The sequence below is a fragment of the Tachyglossus aculeatus genome, chromosome 1 (genome assembly GCF_015852505.1).
Source record: "Tachyglossus aculeatus isolate mTacAcu1 chromosome 1, mTacAcu1.pri, whole genome shotgun sequence".
In the NCBI taxonomy this organism is placed as follows: Eukaryota; Metazoa; Chordata; class Mammalia; order Monotremata; family Tachyglossidae; genus Tachyglossus; species Tachyglossus aculeatus.
In genome coordinates this window covers 136838330-136864786 of record NC_052066.1, presented here as the reverse complement: position 1 = coordinate 136864786, position 26457 = coordinate 136838330, and the positions used below count along the sequence as shown (strand labels likewise).

General features: G+C 42.9%; 1 protein-coding gene across 8 annotated transcripts in view; it reads left to right on the top strand.

The window, feature by feature from the left end:
* The window catches only part of LTBP1 (latent transforming growth factor beta binding protein 1), a 438291-nt gene that overhangs the window by 360586 nt on the left and 51248 nt on the right, over positions 1-26457 (top strand). For 5 of the 8 annotated variants that reach the window (XM_038760501.1, XM_038760417.1, XM_038760246.1 and 2 more), the window contains 2 exons: positions 11376-11501; positions 17871-18014. In XM_038760501.1, the coding sequence (XP_038616429.1) occupies positions 11376-11501; positions 17871-18014 (270 nt within the window). The remainder of the gene's footprint in view (positions 1-11375; positions 11502-17870; positions 18015-26457) is intronic. The other 3 variants (XM_038760335.1, XM_038760731.1, XM_038760658.1) reach the window with 1 other exon arrangement.

Below are 26457 nucleotides of genomic sequence, written 5' to 3'. Positions count from 1 at the left end.
GTTGGGTAGGGACCATCTCTATATGTTGCCAACTTGTACTTCCCAAGCGCTTAGTACAGTGCTCTGCACATAGTAAGCGCTCAAAAAATATCATTGAATGAATGAATGAATAATAATAATAATAATGATGGTATTTGTTAAGCGCTTACTATGTGCAAAACACTGTTCTAAGTGCTGGGGAGGTTACAAGGTGATCAGGTTGTTCCACAGGGGGTCTCACAGTCTTAAGCCCCATTTTACAAATGAGGTAACTGAGGCACAGAGAAGTTAAGTGACTTGCCCAAGGTCACACAGCTGATAATTGGTGGAGCCGGGATTTGAACCCATGACCTCTGACTCCAAAACCCACGCTCTTTCCACTGAGCCACACTGCTTCTCCAAATCCACCCCAGCACTTAGTACAGTGCTAGGGAAATAAAGCTTAACTAATTCCACAGTGGTTATTATTATAATTGCCCTTCGAGAAGGTAAAACCACCTTTGGCCTTGATGTGCAGGGGCAGCAGGATCAGAGGGGTTTAGTGTCATTCATTCATTCATTCAATCGTATTTATTGAGTGCTTACTGTGTGCAGAGCACTGTACTAAGCACTTGGGAAGTACAAGTTGGCAACATATAGAGACGGTCCGTACCCAACAACAGGCTCACAGTCTAGAAGCGGGAGACAGACAGTAAAACAAAACGTGTGGACAGGTGTCAAGTCATCAGAATAAATAGAAATAAAGCTAGATGCACATCATTAACAAAATAAATAGAATAGTAAATATATACAAGTAAAATAAATAGAGTAATAAATCTGTACAAACATATATACAGGTGCTGTGGGGAGGGGAAGGAGGTTGAGCTGGTTGGGATGGGGAGGAGGAGAGGGAAAAGGGGGCTCAGTCTGGGAAGGCCTCCTGGAGGAGGTGAGCTCTCAGTAGGGCTTTGAAGGAAGGAAGAGAGCTAGCTTGGCGGATGTGTGGAGGGAGGGCATTCTAGGCCAGAGGTAGGACGTGGGCGGGGGGTTGACGGCCAGACAGGCGAGAACGAGGTACAATGGGAGGTTAGCGGCAGAGGAGCTGAGGGTGTGGGCTGGGCTGGAGAAGGAGTGAAGGGAGGTGAGGTAGGTGGGTACGAGGTGATGGACAGCCTTGAAGCTGAGAGTGAGGAGTTTTTACTTGATGCTTAGGTTGACCTGCAGCCACTGGAGATTTTTGAGGAGGGGAGTAACATGCCCAGAGCGTTTCTGCACAGAGATGATCCGGGCAGTAGAGTGAAGTATAGATTGAAGTGTGGGGAGACAGGAGGATGGGAGATCAGAGAGGAGGCTGATGCAGTAATCCAGTCGGGTTAGGATGAGAGATCGTCCTAGTGTTTGGTATCTAGAGAACTAATGTCATCCTAGAAGACTCAGTGTGGCTTAGTAGAAGTAGCGGAGGACTGGAAGTCAGAACACCTGTGGTCTGACCTTGGCTCTGGCACTGCCTGCCCTTAGACCTTGGGAAAATCACTTAACTTCTCGGGGCTTCAGCTTCCTCACCTGTAAAATAGAGATTTAATACTTGTTCACTCTCCATCCTCCTTAGCCTGTGACCTGATGAGGGACAGGGATTGTATCCAACTTGGGTATCTTGTATTTACCCAGTGCTTAAGGAGAGTGCTTGACACATAGTAAGCTCTTAAATACCACGATCGATATTATTTTTGTTCTCATTATTATTTTTAGGATCCTTTACATCTCTGCCATGTCTTTGGGGGATATAGGACCGGTTATGATCCAGCTAGAAAAGTCACTTTCTCCTTTGGGTGCCAAATTTGAGCTGTTAACTTCCGGAGTGGTCCAGGGTAAACTCTTTTCAAGGACAAAAATTCCTTTCTCCAGTTCCCCCTCTGTCTGAAAGAATTAGGTTAGTCAAATTTCTCAACCAGATATCCTTAGTTATTTCCTGGCCCTTCTCCATTCTCCAGAAAAGTCTCTTCTTTCTACAGTGCTCATGCCCAATATTCTTCATCCTCCTCAAGTCAAGTGAGATTTCCCTCAACGTTTTTAAGAACTCTCATTTCCCCCTCCTGTTGTCCTGCCTGGGCTGTCTCCAGATCCTGGGTTGAATTTCCCATTGATTAGATTTAATTTCTGCCTTGAACTCATCTTTCATCTACCTGGCTCCTCTCCTGAGCTGCCAGAATTGTTTTTGTCTCTCATTGGCCTGCTTCCATACCATCTTTTCCTTCCTTCGGGTCAGCCTCTCGGCTAGCTAACCTCTCTTTCCACCCAACCCCTGGCTGAGTTTTCTTTGCCTCCCATTTGGTTTGTGCTTTGCCCCACGAGAAGGTGAATTGTTCCTTTCTTTTGAAGTAGTGACTCCAGATCTCCTGGGCTGCACCCCCTCAGCCTTGGAGTCTGGCACCTCAGGTCTTCCCCCATCCAAATGGGTTGGTGGGGGAGGCATTTCTTTGGAGAAAAATGAGGAGCCCTGGGCAGGATTTAAAGCAATAGAGAATTTGGAATGATACTCAGCCCCGGTCCGGTGGGCCTGTGATGCAAAATGGAAAACCCTCTCTCGACATCATATCTTGAACCTATATGGCTCCCCAGTGAGCTAAGTGGCGAGTGTTTTGACATCCCTCTCATTTCCAAGGGGAGGAAACAGAAGCCAAAGACATTAAATGATTCCGCTGGACACCGAGGGGGTGGAGCCCGAAGCTGAAGTCGAATCCCCAGACAGAAGGGCTTGATTTATCGTGGGTGGGCCATATTGCGTGCTGGCTCTGGGGACAGTGTGCTGTCCAAGAGTTAGATCTGGCCTGGAGTCCCGCATCTCGAGGCCTTTGTGGAAGGAATGATAACTCGACAGCTCTCACCAGACCATTGGGGGATTTCTCCTGGAGAAGAACTGGCAAGATCCCACTCCCCCATCCCTGTGGTTTCCTGCCTAGGGAAGCCAGTTCCTTGCTTAGAGAAGCCTAGTGGTAGGAAGGGCCAGAAGCAGCTAGTGGAAAGAGCAAGGTACCTGCATCCTAATCCCCTGTCCTGCTGGATGACCTTGGGCAAGTCACATCACTGCTTTGTCTCAGTTTCCTCATTTTTAAATGACACCTACTCTCCCCACCTCAGATTATTAGCCCAGTGGAGGAAAAAGGATTGCATCTGATCTGATAATCACGTATCTAGCCCATCACTTAGCCTAGTGGTTAGCCCAGAGAACCAGCATGGCCTAAGCAGAAAGAGCCTGGATCTGAGAGCCAGAGGATCTGAATTATAATCCCAGCTCAGCCACTACCTGCTGTGTGGCCTTGGGCAAGTCACTTCACTTCTCTGTGCTTCAACTTCCTCATCTGTAAAATAGGGATTCAATACCTGTTCTCCCTCCTAGTTACAATGTGAGGCCCATGTGGGGCAGGGACTGTGTACATCCTGATGATCATGTATCCACCCCTGTGCTTAGTACAGTACCTGGCATATAGTAAGCGCTTAACAAATACCATGATTATCAGTGGTTGACACAAAGGTAAATGTGTAAGTAAAGCACACATAATGATAGTACTAGTGTAAATTAGGAGATATATCCTCCAGTCAACAGCTATCACAGCAGAGAAGGACATAACATACACCCAGTGTCAGGGCGATTGCAGAAGGACCTGGGTTCTAATCCCAGCCCTGCCACTCGTCTGCTTTGTGGCTTTGGGCAAGTCACTTTACTTCTCTGTGCCTCAGCTACCTCATCTGTAAAACTGGGATTTATACTGTGAGTCTCATGTTGGACAGGAACTGTGTCCAACCTAACTTGTATCTACTCCAGTGTTTAATATAGTGCCTGACGCATAGTAAGTGCTTAACAAATACCATTAAAAAAAGGTTCATAATTATCTCTGAAGCAAAGGGTCTGGTGAACTTCTCCGCTTCAATCAGGAGTTCATCACTGTAGTCATTTGTCATAATATTAGCCAACTCAAAGGATTGTGAGCAAACAATTTCCCATAGCCATCCATCCTTCAGTTAGTTTTCCTTTCTTATTTTAGTTTTCTCAGTCCACCATTGAACTGGTCTGAAGTGAACCCAGGCGTTGGCCATGCCCTTTTCTAAGAAGTTGATGCACGGGACTGGTCTCTAGAGAAAGCCTATCCGTGTAACTTGATTTCTGCTCCTGATCATGGGGTCCCTTAGCTAGCCCTAGGGCACTGTTCCCCAACTCCTAGATGTGGTATGGCAGCGTGGAGGATCACTCTTCCCAATAAGGCAGTCTCTACGAGGCAACCCAGTGGTCAGCCCCACAGAGCTCAGTGATGTCAGACCGTTGGCGCTGAGGGCATCCAGGCTTCCGTTCCCGCTCCGTGCCAGGTCCGGTCCTGACACTGGGTGATTCTGTGGCAATACTCACCCCTCCATCTGTCCCCCTTCCCTCTGTTCTTAAGGTTTCTTTCCATACAGAGACGGCCTATGTTTGCATTCACCTTGTCTGACAAACTCTCAATAGACCTCCCTCCTGGTCCAAAAACATCAAAGAGACTGAAATACTATTCGTTCTTCATCTGAGTGGCATTTCAGGTGCTTGAAGCCTCTCTTGGAAAATCACTCACCTGTTAGGTGGCTGGGGAGAAGGCTTTATTCTCCCTTTACATTACACTCCCATAAGGATATGCATAAGTTGTTGCTAATGGAGCTGCAGACAAAAGTAATATACTAGCTTGATAAAGGAGCTATAAAGTAAATACAAAAACTGATAAATGTGGAAATGGCTCCGTATGAAAAGTATGTGTATGTGAAGCTCAGGATGGTTTTCTCTTCAGAATCCGAGAACCCAGGAGAATGAATGCCTTTTTTGCTATCCATTTAATGAAGCGTAAATCTTGGCAGTCCTTTATTAAAAATGAACACTTAAGTCAAGATTGAGTTTATTTTCAAAGTATTAATTATAAGGTTTTTATCATTGCAGTTACAGAAAGGAACAACAACTGGCAAATGTGACATTCACAAACAGTTTATATTATCAGAGAAAACATTATTGAACTTAAAAGATTTTTTTAAAAAAATCCAGTCATTAGTCAGAGACGTGAAACAAACGTGGTCATGTTAAGACATTACCTCAGCTCATTGTTGAAAACATTAAACCTCTAAGAATGATATTCTGTCACTTCTCTAAAACATTATTTTCTGAATAGCTATTCTCCAGGGCAGGTGCCAGAAACTTTTCCTTATTCATCCAAATCCAAGTAATTGTTCATCCAAAGACTCCCCTGTCAAATAATTACCATTACTGTAAGTCTTAAGAACTGGTGGGTGGGGGAGAATGGAAGGGGACAGAAGGCTCGCGGCGGTGGAAGTTTTCAACTCCAGGTTACCGATTCCCGTCTAATTCTGAACAGTGGAGCCTGATAATCACCCTTCACTAAAAATGGAGCAGGCGAAGAGTGAAATAGACAAGATGCCAGAAAGAGAGTGCTCCGGGCCAGCAGTGGGGATGAAACAGCCCACAAGCTTCTCCCCTCCATCACTGAATTGTCTGGGGAGAAGGATGGGAAGATCTGTCTTGAGTATGAAAAAAGGAATTTCCTCAACCAAGTCCTCTCATCATCTCCTCCAGCTTTACCCATGTTACCCAAAGATCTGGAGGGTGTTGGAGGGTGGGGAGGACGGAGGTCTGAGAAGGGTTCTTATGAGCCATACAGTCTTTGCCTGCAGTTTGGCAGCAAGAGAAAAATGGTGGCAGCACGTTGGTTTCAGTCAATACCTTATGGGGCAGAACCCTCCAACATAATAATAATAATAATAATCGTGGTATTTGTTAAATGATTACTATATGTCAGGCACTGTGCTAAGCTCTGGGGTAGGTGCAGATTTGTCAGGTTGGACACAGTCCCTGTCCCACAGGGGCCTCACAGCCTTAAGCCCCATCATACAGATGAGGTAACCAAACACGGAGAAGTGAAGTGACTTGCCTAAAGTCATACAGCAGACAAGTGGTGGAGCTGGGATTAGAACTCAGGTCCTTTTGACTCACAGGGCTGTGCTCTAGCCACTAGACCATGCTGCTTCTCTAAAGGCAAGGGACATGGCATGGCTGCCCTCTGGTCCTCTCCAAAACCAGCTACTGGGAGAAAAGAACCAAGCCCCACCATACTGGCTTCTGCCTGGGTGTCTGCCAGGCTCTTCCCTGGGTGAGTGAACTTATATCAAACCTAACTTTACTAAAGGCCACTTTTCAGAAACCGGCTGAGTCCCTCAGGGAACAGAAGTTACAATGACTCGAATGGTGATGGTATTTATTAAGCACTTACGTGTTAAGCACAGTAGGTACAAAATAATCAGATAGAACACAGTCTGAAAGGGAGGGAGAATGGGTATTTTATCTCCATTTTACAGATGAGAATTACAGACTCCATTTTACAGATTTTGCATAAGTGACTTACCCAAGATCACACAGCAGGCCAGTGGCAGAGCTGGGAGTAGAACCCAGGTCTCCTAACTCCAATCCTATCCTCTTTCCGCTATAGTGTTTCTAAATTTTGAGAGTCACCGATCAACTACATTCTAATCTATTCTTAGACTTAATAACTTGACTTGCACAAGGTTGATGCCTCCCCTGGATAGATCCATTAATTCATTCGCATTGCTTTCTTCCTGAAAATTTACATACCCAGTTGACAAAAGAAGTAACTTTCAAAGTATCCATATTTTACATGCATGTGTTCACTGGGAGGAATCTAAATGCTGCCTTCTGGTAGTCAGTGTTTCTTGTTTTAATTTGTGTTTTTAAAATATTCAATTTGTTAGTCAATTTGAGAATGAAAATAATTATTGACAGGGTTTGAATAAAATTATCCTATAAATAATAATAATAGTGGTATTTGTTAAGTGCTTACTACTTGACAAGCGCTGAACTATGTGCTGGAGTACATACTGACCCACTTCTCCTCCAAGATTCTCCTTGACCCCCTCCAATCTGACTTTCGTCCTCTTCACTTCATGGAAATGGTCACCAATGTTCTCCTTCTTGCCAAATCCAATGGCTTCTACACCATCCCAATCCTCCTCAACTTCTCAGCTGCCTTCGACAATATGGACCAGCCCCTCCTCCCTGAAATACTATCTAACCTTGACTTCACTGACACTATCCTCTCCTGGTTATCCTCCTATCTCTCTGGCTACTCATTTTCAGGTTCTTTCACAGGCTCCTTCTGCCTTCCACCTTCAGGGTCATTTCTGTGCTCCCTTCTGTTCTCCATCTACACCCACTCCCTTGGAGAACCAAGGACAACCTTTGAGAGCTATGGTTCCCATGGCTTCAACTGTCAACTATAAGTAGATGATTCCCAAATCTACCTCTCTAGTCCTGATCTTTTTCCTTCTCTTCAGTCTCGCATTTCCTCCTGCCTCCAGGATCTCGACTTGGTTGTCCCACCTACACTTCAAACTTAACATGTCCAAAACAGAATGCCTCATCTTCCTGCCCAAACCCTGTCCTCCCCTTGTCTTTCTGTAGACTATAGACAACACCACTATTATCCTGTCTCACAAACTTGCAACCTTGGCATTATCCTCGACTCATCTCTCTCGTTCAACCCACATATTCAACCCTTTTAGACTATGAGCCCACTGTTGGGTAGGGACTGTCTCTATATGTTGCCAACTTGTACTTTCCAAGCGCTTAGTACAGTGCTGTGCACACAGTAAGTGCTCAATAAATACAATTGATGATGATGATGATGATATTATATCTGTCACCAGATCCTGTCAGTTCTACATTCAAAACAACTCTAAAACACACCTTTTCCTCTCCATCCAAATTGCTCTCATGTTAATCCAAGCACTTATCCTACCCTGCCTCGATTACTACATCAGCCTCCTTGCTGACCTTCCTGCCTCCTGTCTCTTCCCACTCCAGTCCATACTACCCTCTGCTGCCTGGATCATTTTCCAAAAAAACAAAACACCAAACCATTCAGTCCACATTTCCCCACTTCTCAAAAACCCCCAGTGATTTTTCCATCCACATCTGTATCAAACAGAAGCTCCTCACCATCAGCTTTTAGGCACTGTTTGCTCCCTCCTACCTTTCCTCACTGAACTTCTACTTCAGCCCAGCCCACACACTTCACTCCTCTTGCGTTAAATGGCTCATTGTACCACTACCTCATCTATCTTACCACAGATACCTTTTCTGACATCTCCTCCAACAGGCCTCCCCTGAATAAGCCCTTATTTCCCCACACCCCGCCTGACCTCTCCCCTGCATAGCTTATACACTTGGGTCTGTACCTCTTTATGCACTTGATATTAATCTCACTCTCAGCCCCACAGCACTGAAGTAAATATCTGAGATTTATTTTAATGTCTGTCCCCCACTGTAAACTGTAAATTTACTATGGGAAGGGAACCTGTCTACTAACTCTGTTGTATTATCCCAAGTGCTTAGTACAGTGCTCTGCACACATTAGGTGCTCAATAAATACTAATTATTGATTGAACGAATATTGAATCCTCACTTGATGGATGAGGAAAATGAGCCCAAGGTCACATAACGTACAAGTGATGGAGCTAAGACGCAGCAAAGCCTAATATATAGAGCACGGGCCTGGGTGTCTGAAGAACCTGGGTTACAATTCTGGCTCTGCCGCTTGTCTGCTGTGTGACCTTGGACAAGTCATTTCAATTCTTTGTTCCTCAGTTTCCTCATCTGTAAAATGGGGATTAAGACTGGGAGGCCCATGTATTTACACGTGGAGCAGGAACTGTGTCCAACCTTGTATTTACCCCAGCACTTTAAGCAGTGCCTGACACAAGGTAAGTACTTAACAAATATCACAATTATCATTATTATAATTATTATGTTGCCCACCTGGAATTTATTTTAATATCTGTCTTCTCCACTAGATTGGAAACTCCTTGGGGCTTTGGGGCCTCTTGCCTTTGGACAAGTCTCTCCATTTTTCTATGCCTTAGTTTCCTCATTTGTAAAATAGATATTCAATACCTCTTCCTTCTTCTACTTAGACTGAAAGCTCCTGTGGGACTGTATCTGACCTAATTATCTTGTATACCTATCCCAGCTCTTAGTAAAATGCTCTGAAGCAAAGAGAAGTAAAGTGACTTGCCCAAGGCTACACAGCAGACAAGTAGCAGAGCAGGATTAGAATTCAGGTCCTTCTGACTCCCCAGCTTGTGCTCTGTCCAGTAGGCCGTGCTTCTTCTCACGCAAAAGCAATGAAGTTTAAAGATACACATTTATACTTATACATAAATGTAATGAGTTTCAGGGGCAGGGTGGATAGGGCCCGAGTACTAAGGTGATGCATTCATTCATTCAATCAGTTGTATTTATTGAGTTCTTACTGTGTGCAGAGCACTCTACTAAGCGCTTGGGAAGTACAAGTTGGCAACATATAGAGATGGTATATAGAGCCCAACAACAGGCTCACAGTCTAGAAGGGGGAGATGCAGAAGTACCGAAGTTGCAATAGGAGTGAACATAAGGTGGGGAGATAAGGGATGAATCAGGGAAGGCCTCCTGGAGGAGATGTGATTTCAGAAGGGCTTTGAAGATAGGGTCTCCGGATGTGAAGGGCAAGGGATTTTGAGGGAGAAGGGAAGGTGTGTGCAACTGAATTACTTACTAACTTAATAATCATTCTCCAACAATGTTACCTGGTGATGCACCAACCAATTAAGCAAAGCAGTTCATTCAAACTGGGGTTCATCGTCTCTAAGGATGCAAGCAGGAATGGAATATCTGCCAAAATCTGGGAGCAGCAGGTTTACAAAAGGCTTTCCATACCATACCCAGTTTCCCCCTACAGCGATATTTTCTCTGTAGGAGACAGGGATGGAGAGATATTGGTCAAGACCCCCTAAGTAGGTTGGATTCTTTTCCACATTGTTCACTTTCTCTATGTCCATTTTCTTACCGTCTCTGTTATAACATCATGCACAAAGACTCATTGGTTCCAGAGAGTTGTTTCCATCCCTAATCTCAGTGTTTGTACTTGTTTTTTTCATCTAGGGCAGGGATTTAGCGTTCTCAACCTGTTGCGTGGGGGCCACACAGGACTCAAAGCTTCCCAAATGGGGCCCACAAAGGAGGGGTTTGGGGGCTCCGGAGCACTAAGTCCTTGGAAGTTCACTCAAGAAAGGGAAATGGGGGACGTGAAGGGGAGAAGGACACAAGGGCAATGGAGGAGTGAATGAAAATGAGTAAAATCAATAAGAAAATTTCAAAGGTTATTTGCCTAGAGATATTTGAAAAGGATAGACTTGTCACAATTTATGCCATGATCCCATAGGTAAATTTAAAATAAGCAAGAATCAAGGTTGAGAATTACTGACCTCTTTGTCTCGATAACACAAAGTGGAGTAAAAAGCTGGCAGTTATCCAATCAATTAGGGCATTGTAGAGAAGCAGTGTGGCTTAGTGGCAAGACCACAGGCTTGGGAGTCAGAGGACGTGAGTCCTAATCCTGACTCGGTCACTTGCCTGCTGTGTGACCTTAGGCAAGCCACTTAACTTCTCTGTGCCTCAGTTATCTCATCTGTAAAATGGGGATTAAGATTATGAGCCCCATGTGGGACAACTTGATTTCCTTGTATCTACCCCAGCACTTAGAACAGTGCTTGGCACCTAACAAATCTATTATTAGAGCCCCATTTTGGAAAATCCAGTCAAAAAAAGTGACTGCAGATGGCTGGATTATTTGATCCTCTATCTGTATGATTTAACTTGGAAGTCTACACCAAACAAATTCATTCATTCAATTGTATTTATTGAGCACTTATTGTATGCAAAGCACTGTACTAAGTGCTTGAGAGAGGGCAATACAACAGACACATTCCCCGCCTACAACAAATGCACCATATAGTTTTCCTGTTCACTTTGTTCTGCGAAGACTTGGTTTATGGTTTACCGTAATGTGTTGGCTGTGACTCTGGAGTTAAATGAGGCATTGCCCTGGGATGGAAATGTTTCCTCCAGACACAAGTAACACTCTGAAACATTCATGCCATCTACAGCCAAAATGTTATGTGAAAATATTTTCATATCTTTCCACTGGAGGGATGTCCCTCCATCCCATTTCCCCCATGGAAAATCATTTGCGGAAACATTTTGAAACTCTTGGCTGCCTTATGAGCCCCACATAAAATGTTTCTTGGTACTATAGTAATTACACAATGTTTCTCTTGGAAGCCAGGACTTTAGATTTGAGGACAATGCCATTTATAGTGTTTTATTTACATATTAAAAGGTATTTTAGTTTGAAAATGCTTTCTCGTGTAGGCATGACCACCCCAAACTAATAGAAGTGTATTTGTTCATATGCTCCATCCATAAATCAATGTCTTCTTGTGTCTGTTTGTCAACTTTTGTAGAACGTCTGTCTGATATTAACATGTCTTATTTGCAGATGTTGATGAATGTGTAAACAACACTATATGTGACAGTCATGGGTTCTGTGACAATACAGCTGGTTCCTTCCGCTGCCTGTGTTACCAAGGCTTTCAGGCCCCTCAAGATGGGCAAGGGTGTGTGGGTGAGTTTCTAGATATTTTTTTTGACTAGTGCCGGGATTCACAGAAATAAGCTTGTTCTTCTGAAAATAATTTTGGGTAATATTTGGCCTCAAATTGATTCTGTGGAAAAGGAGTATTGTGGTGGATATATTGTAAGAATATAAACAATGTTGTACTGAGTTATGCCAGCTATCCTTTCAGCCCAGTATTCTGTGTTGACCGGCAGAAGGAACAGTGTGATGTTTAATTACTCCTAACCTTTCTTACTAACAGATCTCACTTCCCTGTATCTATTTAAGCCACCTTAAACATTCTCTCCTTCCTCATCTTCCCTTCTAATAACTTGTTCTGTTCCCATGAACCATTCTAAAAGCTGTTAATTTTTACCAATATAACATCCTGTGATAATGAGTGCCATATATAGTCCATTAATTGTGTGATAAGAATGTTTCCTTTTTTTTGCTTTGAATTTACCTCCTTACAGCCTTGGTGGGTAACCCAGAAAAGAAAAGCAGCGTGGTCTAGTGGATAGAGCTTGGGCCTGGGAGTCTGAAGGACCTAAATTCTAATCCTGGCTCTGCCACTTGTCTGCTGTGTGACCTTGGACAAGTCACTTAACTTTTCTGAGCCTCAATTACCTCCTTAGTAAAATGGGGATTAAGACTGAGTCCCATGTGGGACAGGGACTGTGTCCAACCCACTTTGCTTAACAAAGCGATTAACAAATAACGCAATTATCATTATTATCATTATTAATCCCTAGTTCTGGCCCTGAGGGATTTGGTTAACATCTTCTAGACTGTGAGCCCACTGTTGGGTAGGGACTGTCTCTATATGTTGCCAACTTGTACTTCCCAAGCGCTTAGTACAGTGCTCTGCACACAGTAAGCGCTCAATAAATACGATTGATTGATTGATTGATTTCTGTACTTCCCTTGTCCACATTCTTCCTAATTTTGTAAGCTTTAATTATATTTCCTTGGAGCCTTCATTTTTTCCAGCCTGAAGGTCTCTTAAGCTTTCCAGCCTTTCTTCATGCTGCAGCTTCACTGCAACCACCCCTCATCTTGGCTACCTTTCTCTATCCCTTCTTCCGCTCCAGCAAGGCCTTCCTAAAACAAGGCAACCAGAGTAATAATAATAATAATAATAATGGCATTTATTAAGCGCTTACTATGTGCAAAGCACTGTTCTAAGCGCTGGGGAGGTTACAAGGTGATCAGGTTGTCCCACGGGGGGCTCACAGTCTTAATCCCCATTTTACAGATGAGGTAACTGAGGCACAGAGAAGTCAAGTGACTTGCCCGAAGTCACACAGCTGACAATTGGCGGAGCCGGGATTTGAACCCATGACCTCTGACTCCAAAGCCCACACTCTTTCCACTGAGCCACGCTGCTTCTCATGCAGCGTAGCATGCAGCATCCCCATAGCAGGTGTTCCAAGGTTTTATATCCTCCTCAAAAATCTCCAATGGCTACCAATCAATCTGCGCATCAGGCAGAAACTCCTCACCCTGGGCTTCAAGGCTGTCCATCCCCTCGCCCCCTCCTACCTCACCTCCCTTCTCTCCTTCTACTGCCCAGCCCGCAACCTCCGCTCCTCCACCGCTAATCTCTTCACCGTACCTCGTTCTCGCCTGTCCCGCCATCGACCCCCGGCCCACGTCATCCCCCGGGCCTGGAATGCCCTCCCTCTGCCCCTCCGCCAAGCTAGCTCTCTTCCTCCCTTCAAGGCCCTGCTGAGAGCTCACCTCCTCCAGGAGGCCTTCCCAGACTGAGCCCCTTCCTTCCTCTCCCCCTCGTCCCCCTCTCCATCCCCCCATCTTACCTCCTTCCCTTCCCCACAGCACCTGTATATATGTATATATGGTTGCACATATTTATTACTCTATTTATTTATTTATTTATTTATTTTACTTGTACATTTCTATCCTATTTATTTTATTTTGTTGGTATGTTTGGTTTTGTTCTCTGTCTCCCCCTTTTAGACTGTGAGCCCACTGTTGGGTAGGGACTGTCTCTATGTGTTGCCAATTTGTACTTCCCAAGCGCTTAGTACAGTGCTCTGCACGTAATAAGCGCTTAATAAATACGATTGATTGATTGATATCACAGTAGAACTAGACTTTTAGTGGGAGCTTCCCTATTGAAAATTTCCTCCCCAAGCCTTCTACCTTGTAAAATCGTAACTGTTTAATTTGAACCTCCTTAGATAATAGAATCAAAATAAACACCAAATCAGCTCAGCTCTTCCATTTATCTTTTTTCTAAAATACAATCCATGCTTTGAGAAAGGCCGGGTTCATTCACAAATGTAAAATGATGGCTCTCTACTACACTTCATTTAAATGGAACATCTGCTTAGCCTCTTAGTGGAGTACCTCCTTCAGGAAATATAATCTGGCAGGCAGTTCAGCAAGTCTGCATTAGAGAGCATACCTCCTTAGACAGCATATTTTAAAATGTTGGTCTTAGCTTCAGTTTCCAGGAACAATATCCATAAAATGACACTCACGATTGTGTAAATAGATTTCTTCTGCAAATGGGGACAGTAGCTGATTGTGATTTTTGGTCTCCTGATTCCTGTCAGATTTAATGGAACATGTAGCAGTATATACTAACATTACATGAATACAAAAATGTATTTTATCATTCCACTCCTGACAGGGAGTAATTTCTCCAAACTAATCATTATGAAATACAATAACTGGCTGAAATGGAAAAACAGCATGTGTAGAATTGTTAAACGCAGACACTCTCCCTTTTAACTTTTTTTAATCCCCAAAAATTCTTCCTAATTTTCCCATTTAGTCAAATGGGACTATCTTTAGCCATTTCATTTTAAATTTCTCTATTACAATTCCCATCTTATTTACTCTCCTCTGACAGAAGAACAAAAGTGGAGTTATAATACCAGTTTTCAGATTTTTGATAATGCCATGTAAAATAACATGCTTAGATAATAACATGCTTAGATAGAATGAGACAAAAATCAATCCCCCAGTTTCCTCCAACAACAAATTAGAAGCAGTGTGGCCTAATGGATAGAGCAGGGGCCTTGGATTCAGAAGATCATGGGTTCTAATCCCGGCTTCACTACTTGTCTGCTGTGTAACTTTGGGCAAGTCATTTAACTTTCCTGGGCCTCAGTTACTTTATCTGTAAAATAGTGATTAAGACTGTGAGCCCCATGTGGGACAGGGATGTGTCCAATCTGATTTGTTTTTATCTACCCCAGAGCTTAGTACAGTGCCTGGCACATAGCGCTTAACAAATACCCCATCATCATCATTATTATTACAATTGTTATTAAATGGTTTAATTTATTATTAAATTGTTATTTAAATGGTAAATCAATTGTACACATAAACACACAGATCTGATGATCTTGGTACATTCTTGAAAATGTATTTTTGTAATATATGCAGGATATACATAGATCTATAACCACTTGGGTTTATATAGAATGAATTTATTCATAGGCCTATACATCGCCCCTGGCTATAAGGGAACTACCTTTCTCATTTCAAGTGTTTTACAGTAACTCAGCAGAAGTAAACCATCAAATGAAATTCGCTCCGGAACAAATATTGTAGATGGCTGTTGGAAATAAACACTGGTATTCAGGTCTTCACAAAACTGGTTTAATTTTGACCTAATGCCTCTTCTGGCCATTACATTTTCCCTCCTAAACCAGGAAGGTGAGGAATTCCACCAGAAATACAGGATGCAAATTTGTGAAAACTAGGTTAACATAAGTCAGATCGTGACTCTTAGGTTAGCCTCAAGTCACTAGGCTTCACAGTAAAACTGCTGGAAGAAAAGTTGTTCTATTTCTTATCCCTAAATACAGGAAGTGGGAGTTAGATATAGACAAACTGTCTGAAAGATAGAATATACTCAGGCAGACACTGTTTTACCAATCATCCTGAGTAAAATTGCCTTTCCTATCTCCTCCCTACTTTGTCCCTGGAGAGATTAGCAAATTCTTGTCCCATATCCCATAGCAGGACATCAGAAACTAGATTGATTGCAGCCTTATTATCCGGAGGCCCCTCAATTTAAGATTCCCATTGCCCTAATTCTGGAAAGGTGGGAATACTGGACCTGGTAGGGGGGAAAAAGGCAGCAGCCTTTCCTCAGTTTCTGGAAGATTCTTGTGGGTGAGACCTAGAAGAAAAGTTTTCCAAGACACAGGCCACCTCTGACAAAAGACAATAAGAGTAAAATTGATTTTGTATACAAAATCTGAAATATCAATTCTTTTGCTAAATTATTATTTTGGGGGGAGCAAACATTGTTAACTTTTACTCTGAGCCCTTGATCACTTTTTTGGTGTGAACTGCTTACTGCTTTAATGTTTTCAGTGAGCTTGTTGGGTCACATCAGTTTAGAAGCATGAAGCAGTGTTTCTCTGAGTTGCTATTTATAGTCGGAAATATAAATATGGAAGAATTGGGGCTTGCCTGACTAAACGACTAACCTAAAACAAATGAAATCTCTCAGCCTAAGTTAAGCTTTTGCTAATTTTTTTCCATTGTTTATTGAACTACTTGATTGCATCTTTATCCTTTCAGAGGGTACCCTGGCCATATATTGCCTTTTTGTCTGATAGCCCCTTCCTTTGAAAGTCGGTCTCAAGGCAGACCAGATAACTAATAATAATAATAACTGTCATATTTGTTAAGTGATTACTGTGTGCCAGCCACTGTGCTAAGCACTGGGGTGGATACAAGCAGATCGGGTTGAACACGGTACCTGTCCTGCATAGGGCTCATAGTCTCAATCCCCATTTTGCAGAGGAGGTAACTGAACCCCAGAGAAGTGAAATGACTTGCCCAAGGTCACGTGGCAGACAAGTGGCACAGCTGGGATTAAACCCCATGACCTTCTGACTCCTAAACCCATGCACTATCCGCTACGTCTTAGATGACATGAGTTGATCGTTCAGCCCTCACAGGGCACTTGTGGCCTAAGTTTTCCAGATGGGCTTTGTATGGAGCCTGTCAACCAGATGATTGCTTCCTCTTCCTCCTCCTCTTCCCTGGCCAGGTGTCCTTGGGAGTTGATTTCTGGGCCTGTTTGGCTCCAAAAGCCCACCTGCATAGCCCATGTCAGGCATGTGTTTAGCAGGCTGGCAAGTGGGGAGAAGTCGAAATGAAAGTAGAGCAAGAAAACGAAAAAGGATTTTTGCCCAAGAAGGGTCAATCAGAAGCAGAGGCTTTCTACAGATTCGTGTCCTTGTGTGGTTTTACAATAAAAGGTTCTTCTTCGGGAGAGCCTTTGTCTTTAACTACTGGAACTTTTGAAATATGTGTGCCTTTAAGGGAAGGAAGGAACTAATTAGGTGAAAGATATTAGCAGTTTGAATTAGAAAAGCCTGGAGACAAAGAAGTTCACTAAACCAGATGCAGATGGGATGTTTGGACCAACACTGGCCAGAATGGCTCTATTTTCACCTCTAGGCAGAACCTTGACTACTACCAGATGGAGAATTGGTCAATTTTTGATGCCTCCTCCCATTTCCCCCTTCCCGAAAGGAAAAACAGCTGGAGTTCCTTATAAAATGTTAATTATATTATAGAAATTCCAATGCATAGATGGCCACACCATACTAGGCATTTTAGTTGATGTAAAAAAAATCTGAACATATGTTTGAGAGATTTATGGGACCCCCTTGGCTTCAAAGTCAGTGGGCAGCATGAATAATGTTGAGCACAGAGACATGAGGAGTACTTCACATCTGAGGGGCAGAGGATGCTGGATGCCGTCTTCCCTGCAGTAGGTTTATGGTTTTTTAGGATTATTTTTTTAGGATTATGATTATTTACGAAGAATAAATAGCATTAGGACTAGCGATACTCAGTGAGTTAAAATACCCTTTAAGCACTAGATAGTCACCCTACCTTCAGCCCCACAACACTTATGTTCATATCTATAATTTGTTTTGATGTCTCTCCCTCTAGACTGTAAGCTCCTTGTGGGCAGGGAACATGTCTACCAACTCTGTTGTTTGGTACTCTCCTAAGCACTTAGTACAGTGCTGTCCAGTAAGCACTCAGTAAATACCACTGTTTGACTGAATATGTTTAGTTGTTTAAAGTGCAGTAGGAAAGAAAAGGTGGTGGGGTTCCCATTTTGAGGGCCCCTTGAGGCGAGAACTAGTATTTGGATGCTTTTGTTTGTGGGGAATCGTGGTCCTTCCCTGCACAGGGAATGACCAGGTTCCTCAGAACTCCAAGGCACTTAATATGTGTTCGGATTTGAATTGCCCATCTGGGATTATCTCCGTTTTCCCCCGGACCCTTTTGGCTCAGGCCCGGCTGGAAAAATAAAGAGCTGTCAGTAACGAGGACCATGTCTGATTCCGTTTGTGCTTCCTTTTCCAGATGTGAACGAATGTGAAATGCTGAGTGGGGTATGTGGTGAAGCCTCCTGCGAAAACGTAGAGGGGTCCTTCCTCTGTATATGCTCTGATGAGAAACAGGAGTACGATCCTATGACAGGAGAGTGCCGCTTCCGAACGTCAGCAGGTAAAAATCCCCGGGCTAGGAGCCTGGATGAAGGGCATACCAGGAGGGAGGCGTTTTCTCATAGTGCTAAAATCAACAGTGATGTTGCAAAGTGATCTGAATTCACGGTGCATTCCTAATTTAATCATAGCTGTTTTAACCTGGATTTCCAGTTCCCCCACCTCCCTGTGTATGGGTTCAAAGATGACGCCTCCCTGATGGTGAGATTCTCATGTTGGTGGTGGTGGTGGCAGTGGTGGGGCTGAAATGGTGATTCCTCCTCATGTTCTTTGTACAACTGCTTCCAGGGCTGATGGATTGCCAGAGTTTTTCATTATGTTACTTGGATGGAATTTAGTCCGTTCACGAAAATAATTGAGAATGCGAAGATTTTCTTGGGTTATAATGACTATTTCTTTTTCTTGTGGTATTTCTTAAGCACTTACTATTGTCCCAGGCACTGTACTAAGCATTAGGATAGGTATAAGTTAATCAAGGTTGGACACAGTCCCTGTCCCCCATGGGGCTCACAATCTCAATCCTCATTTTACAGATGAGGTAACTGAGGCACAGAGAAGATAAAGTGACTTGCCCCAGATCACACAGCAGACAAGTGGTGGAGCCAGCATTAGAACCCAGGTCCTTCTATCTCCTAAGCCTATGCTCCATCCATTAGGCCACAGTGCTTCTCTTTGGGACTGGATAGGCTGCCCAAAAATGGAGAAAAATGAAGAGGGCTTTTGCCTATGATCGGTCATCTCATCCCACAGTATGAAAGTCATAAAATTTATAAAAACAAGAAAAAGGTATCCTGAGATGGTACTTAGCAAAAAACAACATGTGAGCCTAACTAGATTTTCTGCCATTAAGCATCGTTCTGTAGATGTAAGTACTTATTAAGTACTTACTATGTATCAAGCAATCAATCAATCAATCAATTGCATTTATTGAGCGCTTACTGTGTGCAGAGCACTGTACTAAGCGCTTGGGAAGTACGAGTTGGCAACATATAGAGACGGTCCCTATCCAACAGTGGGCTCACAGTCTAGAAGAAGCACTATACAAAGTGCTGGGGTAGATATAAATTATTCAGGTTGGACATGGTCCATGTCCCACATAGGACTCACAGTCTAAGTAGGAGGGAGTAGGATTTAATCCCCATTTTACAGATGAGGTAATTGAGGCACAGAGAAGATAAGTGACCTGCTCAAAATCACCCAGCAGACAAGTGTCGGAGCAGAGATTAGAACAGAAGATCCCAGGCCTGTGCTATTTCCAATAGGCCATGCTGCTTTTCATTTTTACCAATCTGATTTAATCTGTGTTTTGAGATCAGGAAGGCCTTGGCAAGACAATCAAACCAAAATGAAAAATAATTTGATTTTCTTTCCAAATTCCGAATCATTTGTTTGCATCCTTTCTGGAAAGCAAGATCACCTTTGCATAGACTGGAGCCTTAAAAAATGCCATGATTTCATCAAGTTCATGAGCGTGCATTCAGTGTATTTCTTTTTAACCATTTAAGCCAAGGAATGTTGAAATGAAGAAACACATCCTGGACTTTACAAAAAGAACTTGGGAGACACTTTTTTATTTTGCTTCATGTCTTGTTGAGTTCAACAGAGCTCCTGCGAGGTTTGGTGCTTGGATAAATGTCTTAGGGCAGGGTAAAACTACAGTTCTGCCTGCCATTTAGGAAGAAACAGGAGAGCAGGAAATAAGTAAACACTAGTGATTAATAATCATAAGGTGGAAGCAACAGAAACAGTTTCTCTTTTCCTCTTCATCTGACTGGGCATTATAGAGTTACTTTACCTTTGAATGTGTTAATGGTAGTGGGGAAAATGTTTTCTGTATTGATAATTTGAAAATGAATGCATATAAAGGCAGTAACCATGAGTCTGAGGAAGTACAGCTCTAATGCGGTGTATTCCACACTGCTTTTTATTAAAATGCTCTCTTGCCTCCACCTTAATTTCTTTTAGGCCCAGTCCAATTTTCTTCAAGATCTGATCAACTGGGAAAGACCAAGATCAGTGGATAGAACTAGCCTTGGGTAACCCCAATACATTAAAGAGGGTTATGGGCATGAAATCTAGTCTGGTGTTTTTGTTTCCTAGTAGCTGTGATAATTTCGTAACAAAAGGTTTATAACCTTGGGCAGTAGCTCATGAAACAGTAAATATATAATCTTGGCAACTACAATCCCCTAAATGTTTTATTCACTAAATGCTGTGTCGTACTGAAATTGGTAAACAGCGGTGGCTGTGATGCTGAGATGTTGAATTTGATTAAAAAAGTAAAAACCAGTGGGTATTTTTATACTTACTGAAGGCAAAAGTCCCTGTAAAATGTACACATTTTCATCCTCGAAAGTAGATTTGAATTTCATCTGTTTCTGCTGATTATTGCTTGATTTGAGAAACAGATGCTTTACTTAAAATGAATTCTTTAGCGACTGTCTGGAGTCTCAACAATCGGTAGCCGATCCTCGTACCAGAGGGACAGACAGGTTACTGATGACTACGGTATCGATTTTTTAAGACACAAAGGAGTATAGGTAACATTGGTTAAGCGGAAACCTCTCCTGTCTCTCTCTGTGGCCTAGGGGATAGAGCACAAACCTGAGAGTCAGAGGGATCTAGATTCTAATCCCAGGTCTGCTACGAGTCTGCTGTAGGACCTTGGACAAGTCACTTCACTTCTCCGTGACTCTGTTACCTCATCCTGTAAAATGCGTGTGAAAACTGTACGCCCCAGGTTGGACTGTATCCAATCTGATTATGTTGTATCTACCTTAGCGCTTAGAACAGTTCCTGGCATGTAGTAAGTGCTAAACAAATACCATAATCATCATCAGCAGCAGCATCATCATTTCCTCTCTCTCTTCCGACTTCCTGCTCTCCATCCTCTCTCACAACCCTAAAATCCATCCACACCCACTCCGAATTCTACAGCTGGTTAAAAGCACCATTAGGGTAGGACCTCCTGTAGCCAGTCTTGGCTTATAAGGTTAGTGAGCTCTTGCCTGTCTCACCACCAACCCTGGCCCACGTCCTACCTCTGGCCTGGAACCTTCTCCCTCCTCAAATCAGACAGAGAATTACTCTCCCCCAATTCAAAGCCTTAATGAAGGCCTATCTCTTCCAAGAGGCCTTCCCAAACTAAGCCCCTCTTTCCCTCATCTCCCTCTGCTCTTCCCCACCTCTCCCCACCCCACAGCACTTATGTATATAACTGTAATTTTATTTATTTATATTCATGCAGGTCTGTGTAATTGTATTGATGTCTCTAGATGGTGAGCTCATTGTGGGCAGGGAATTTCTCTCTTTATTACTGTCTTGTATTTTCCCAAGCACGTAGTATAGTGCTTTGTACAGAGTAAGTGCTCAATAAATATGATTGAATGAATAAATGAACAATATAGTGCTCTGCACACAGTAAGTGCTCAATAAATAGGATTAATTGATTAATTAATAGCGGTTGCTAGTTCCTGGCCAAGTGGGAATGGGTAGGTAAGAAGCTGAAGAGCCACCTGTCCACCCTTCACAGGGAACCAAGGATTTGTTGGGGATAGACTCCCAATCCATTTCCATTCTATCCCAGGGGGAGATCACCCAACCTCTTCCTCCTCCCCTACTCGTGCTCCCCACCTTTCTCCAGGTAGAACCAGGGGCTTGGGAGAGGGAAGAGGTGTGAATATGACCATGTGCCAAAAGGCATCCGCAAAGTCCTGACAGTGAAACTCAAGCAGTTTCAGTTCTGACCCTCCATCCTGGAGGAGCACATTGCAGTTTGGAGGAAGAAAAAATAAAAGCCAGGAAACCACATGAAACACCAGGCAACTGTTACATTTGGCAAAACAGTTTCTTTATATGTTTAGTTAACATGTAAAATAAATTAACATTGAAAGGGGGATCTTAGAGTAATTTCTGATCGGAAAAAAGACCTCTGGTAGCAGAAATATGAAAGATGTTGAGGCCACAATATTTAGAATTCAAACACTATAAAATGCCAGAAAACTCTCGAGGTTTGATTTTGTTTTTGTAATGGATATATACTATAAATGTAGGTATGTATGAGTGAAATATGATCAGTGATGGAGAAAAGAGAAATTGTAGAGTGTCAGATATCTTGCCATATTCCAAGAATGTAAGTGTTTAGAACACTGATTTGAGATCTAGCTAAGGAGATGGACCAAACCTTTTTTTTTTTTCAGAAATAAAAGTTTTTGGTAAAGAAATCTCTTGACTAGGTTTCCATTGTTGAGATATTAGGATGGCAATAAATCGATCTTTCTGGCAATATTTAAAAATGCAATCTAAGTATTAAGGTTAGCCCTTCCTTTTACACTCAGATTATAGAAAGCCCTACCGGGACAAATACCACTTTCTCTGTATTAAATCTGAAGAGGTTTGGTTTTTACATTTCCTAAAAATTATCTTCCCAGATCATATATATTACCTGAAATTTTATATTATTAGAGAAGTCATTTTTCAGGCTCTTGTGTGCACATGTGTCAATATCATTAAAGTTCTTGTATTTCTATGAAAATGATTTGCCTCAGGTAGACTGCCTTTCTATTTTTTAAGCTCTTTTGCCAACATAAGATTCCTTTCATTCACTTTTTTCATCCTTTAGTTGGCTTTTCTGTAGAATGCCACACGCTCTCACCCTTCACCTTCCTCTTCCACTCTTACCTGTAAACTCTAATGACATCTCCAAAAGTCATTGACTTTCTACTACCTGCATGCTTCTCAATCAATCAATCACTGCAATTTATTGAGCACTTAAGCTCCTGGGTGAGTACAATACTCCTATCTGTTTCCTCCTTGTTCTGCTAGCTTCCTATCCCATCACTGCTCTTTCTTCTCAGTGCCTGACAAATTTCCAATCAGTCAATCATATTTTTGTGCGCACAACACTATATTAAGCATTTGGGGGAGTATAGTACAGCACAGTTGGTAGACACATTCCCAGCCTACAGTGAGCTTACGATCTAATGGGGGAGACAGTAATAATAAATAAATTTTGGCTATGTACATAAGTGCTGTGGGACTGAGGAAGGGGTAAATAAAAGGTGCAAATCCAAGTGCAAGGGTGACACAGAATGGAGTAGGAGCAGAGGAACTTTTGATTCTTGAAACGCTTCTTTTCCCTATTCTTTCCTGTTAGTCAATCATATTTATGGAACACTTGCTGTGTGCAGAGCACTGTACTCAGCGCTTGGGAGAGAACAATATAGCAGACACATTCCCTGTCCACAATGAGCTTACAATCCAGAGGACTGTATTTACAAGCGCTTAGTACAGTGCTCTGCACACAGCACTAAGGTACGATTGAATGAATGTGAAAAATATTTTATATGGAAAGCATTTGTTCTCTCTTAAGTGTCCGATGGCTTCCTCACATCTTTTATCCATAACAGAGATTCTGACTTATCCTTTGATCTTGCTTGTTTAGTTCCATCGACTCACCTTTGTTTATCTCTCCCTAGCTTTCCCCACACTGTCCATCTCTCTCCTTCATTTGTGCCTCTGTCATTCGTGTCTGTAGTCACCGTGTTCCCTATCACTTAAATCCACAGCTCACGTTTAATTCCTTTATTCTCTCTACTTTCTAATTCCATGAGCGGGGCATGCTCAGAAAAGGTAGAAAATAAAAATGGATATTTTCCCATTTCCATTTCAAAGGCAACTGTTTCTTTTGTCTGTTTCCCCTAGGTGTAATAAGCCCCAGAATGAAATAACAAGACAAAAGAATCCCTTGTCTTAGGTCTAATGGAAACATGTAGGTCATTAGTACCTCATGGCATTGGGAGTGGGGGGGTGGGGGTAGGGAAATGAAAATTTCCTGGGTAGTTCTTGTTAGTTAGTTCTTTAATCAATGTTCCCACAGGCTTACCAGTTTTATGGCTTTACCTTTCTAAAGCGCACATGCAGGTGTTCCTTTCACAGGGTAACGTTTCCTTATAAATGCCATAATGTAATTCCTTGTTCCTCGTCCTATGCCTCACCGGGATCCTGAGAGGATTAAGTAACAAAGAACTGCAAAGTGCACTGCAGTTGTAATGTGAAATATACCAAACAATAAATGGAGCCAGATCGGATGTTATATTATTGGGTCCAAGTAAAGGAATATGAGACTTTCCCAGTGGGCATTAATTGTAAATCAGTCAATCCGGGGTTCGACCAGACCAGAAGGCCCATAGTTATTATCCCTGGGATCTGCGGAAATGTTTGCAGTTTTCCATGGTGGATGGGGAGGAAGATCAGTGTAGTGAGCCCCACTCCGCTCACCAAGTGCATTCACCCTGGATGCCGTCACTTTTGGGAATTCTGGGCCCTGGACATCCAAGTCAGTGAAACTCTCTCTGCCCCACCAGGACCCCAATACTGTAGGACCTTGTTGCCTGCTGAGCCTAGAGAAGGTAGTCTCCTCTGGTCCAATCTATTTGGGAGAAAGATTGCTACTTGTTAAGTTTTCCTCTAGACTGAAAGCTCCTTCTGGGCAGGAATCGTGTCTAACAACGCTTTTATACTGTACTCTTCCAAGTGCTTATTATGGTGTTCTGCACATAGTAAGTGCTCAGTAAATAGTAGTGATTACAAAACACAAAGAAATGTCCTCCCCATTATCTCCCTCCTCCACCACACACACGCACACATATGCATGTAACCACACATACATGCAGCATGGCTTAGTGGATAGAGCTCGGTTTTGGGCGTCTAAAGGACCTGGGTCCCAATCCTGACTCTTCCACATGTCTGTTGTGTGACCTTGGGTGAGTCACTTCACTTCTCTGTGGCTCAGTTACCTCATCTGTAAAATGGGGATAAGAGTGTGAGCCCCATGTGGAACAGGGACTATGTCCAATCTGATTAACTTGTATCTACCCCAGCTCTTAGAACAGTCCTTGGCATCTAATATTCATTCAGTCGTATTTATTGAGCACTTACGGTGTGCAGAGCACTGTACTCAAGCACCAATATCATTATTATTACACACACATATGCATTCTGATAGGAAAGGCCTGGAGCAACGCAGTCAGGGAAAAGAGCTTCCTGAATCCAGCCCAGAACTAACTCCTGTTTCTCACACGTTACTTTCCCACCGTCCTCGAGAAAACAAAGTCGGTAACTAGACTGCAGCTTCCTGGCTGACCTCCAGCACAGGGACTCAGGACTCCTACGAACCAGAGGGGATTAACTAGCCCAAACCCCGAGCTGGAGCAGACTGTTTATCAGAAATACACCTAGATTGAGTTGGGGGGGATTATTCCCAAATGCTTTTTAAAAGTGTCCAGGCTTTCTCATGTGCACAGTCTCCCCACTTCTCTCTCTTCTCTCTCCCCCACTATCCCCTTTGTTCATCTCTCCTTGCTGCCCTTCCTCACAATTTCTGACTTTTTTAATAGTATTTCTTAAGCACTTACTACGTGCCAGGCACTGTTCTAAACACTGGGATAGATATAATCAGGTTGGACTCTGCCCATGTCTCGCATGGGGCTCACAGTCTTCATCCCCATTTTATAGATGAGGTAACGGAGGCACAGAGAAGTTAAGTGACTTGCCCAAGGTCATCCAGCAGGCAAGTGGCAGAGCAGGGATTAGAAATCAGGTTGTTCTGACTCCCAGGCTCATGCTCTAACCACTAGGCCACGCTGCTGCTCTTCCTGTTTTCCCTTACCACTAGGCTCAGAAAGATACAAACACAGGTTGCCCGACAACTACAAATCAGGAGTCAGAAGTCACGGGTTCAAATCCCAGCTCCATCAATTGTCAACTGTGTGACTTTGGGCAAGTCACTTCACTTCTCTGTGCTTCAGTTCCCTCATCTGTAAAATAGGGGTTAAGACTGTGAGCCCCCCGTGGGACAACCTGATCACCTTGTAACCTCCTCGGCGCTTAGAACAGTGCTTTGCACATAGTAAGCGCTTAATAAATGCCATTATCATTATGCCTTAAAATGTGCACTCTCACTGGGAAACAACAAAATTGTACATTCCTTTAATGCCCAGAGTCCTCAAAATGTGCCTATTTGATCATCTCTATTATTCTTCCAGTGGAAGTCCTTCTCTTACCCTCAACCTAGCCATAACCTAAAATTACCAGAGTCCTTGAGAAAAGCCCTCGAATGACTATATAGAGTAATGAATCATGGGTCAGATTTTTCCAGGAGAAAGTGCTCCAGTAGCTTCTGAAACAGATCAGTCTGGTGTCAAAATGGTATGGATATGAGGGTGAAATCACAAGCTTTTGCACAGAGAGTGCAAACAGGCTTTTTTAAGGATTTGTGTGTCTCTTTCCAAACACTCAAAAGACTCGCCTGACTTAATCCCCAGCTACAGCTGTGTAAACAGTGGGTTTTCATACTCCTGGGCTGAAAATGGAAGGAGAAAGAGACAAAACAAATGCAAAATGGGAATAAAACAATTCCATAACAGATTTTCCTCCCATAATCT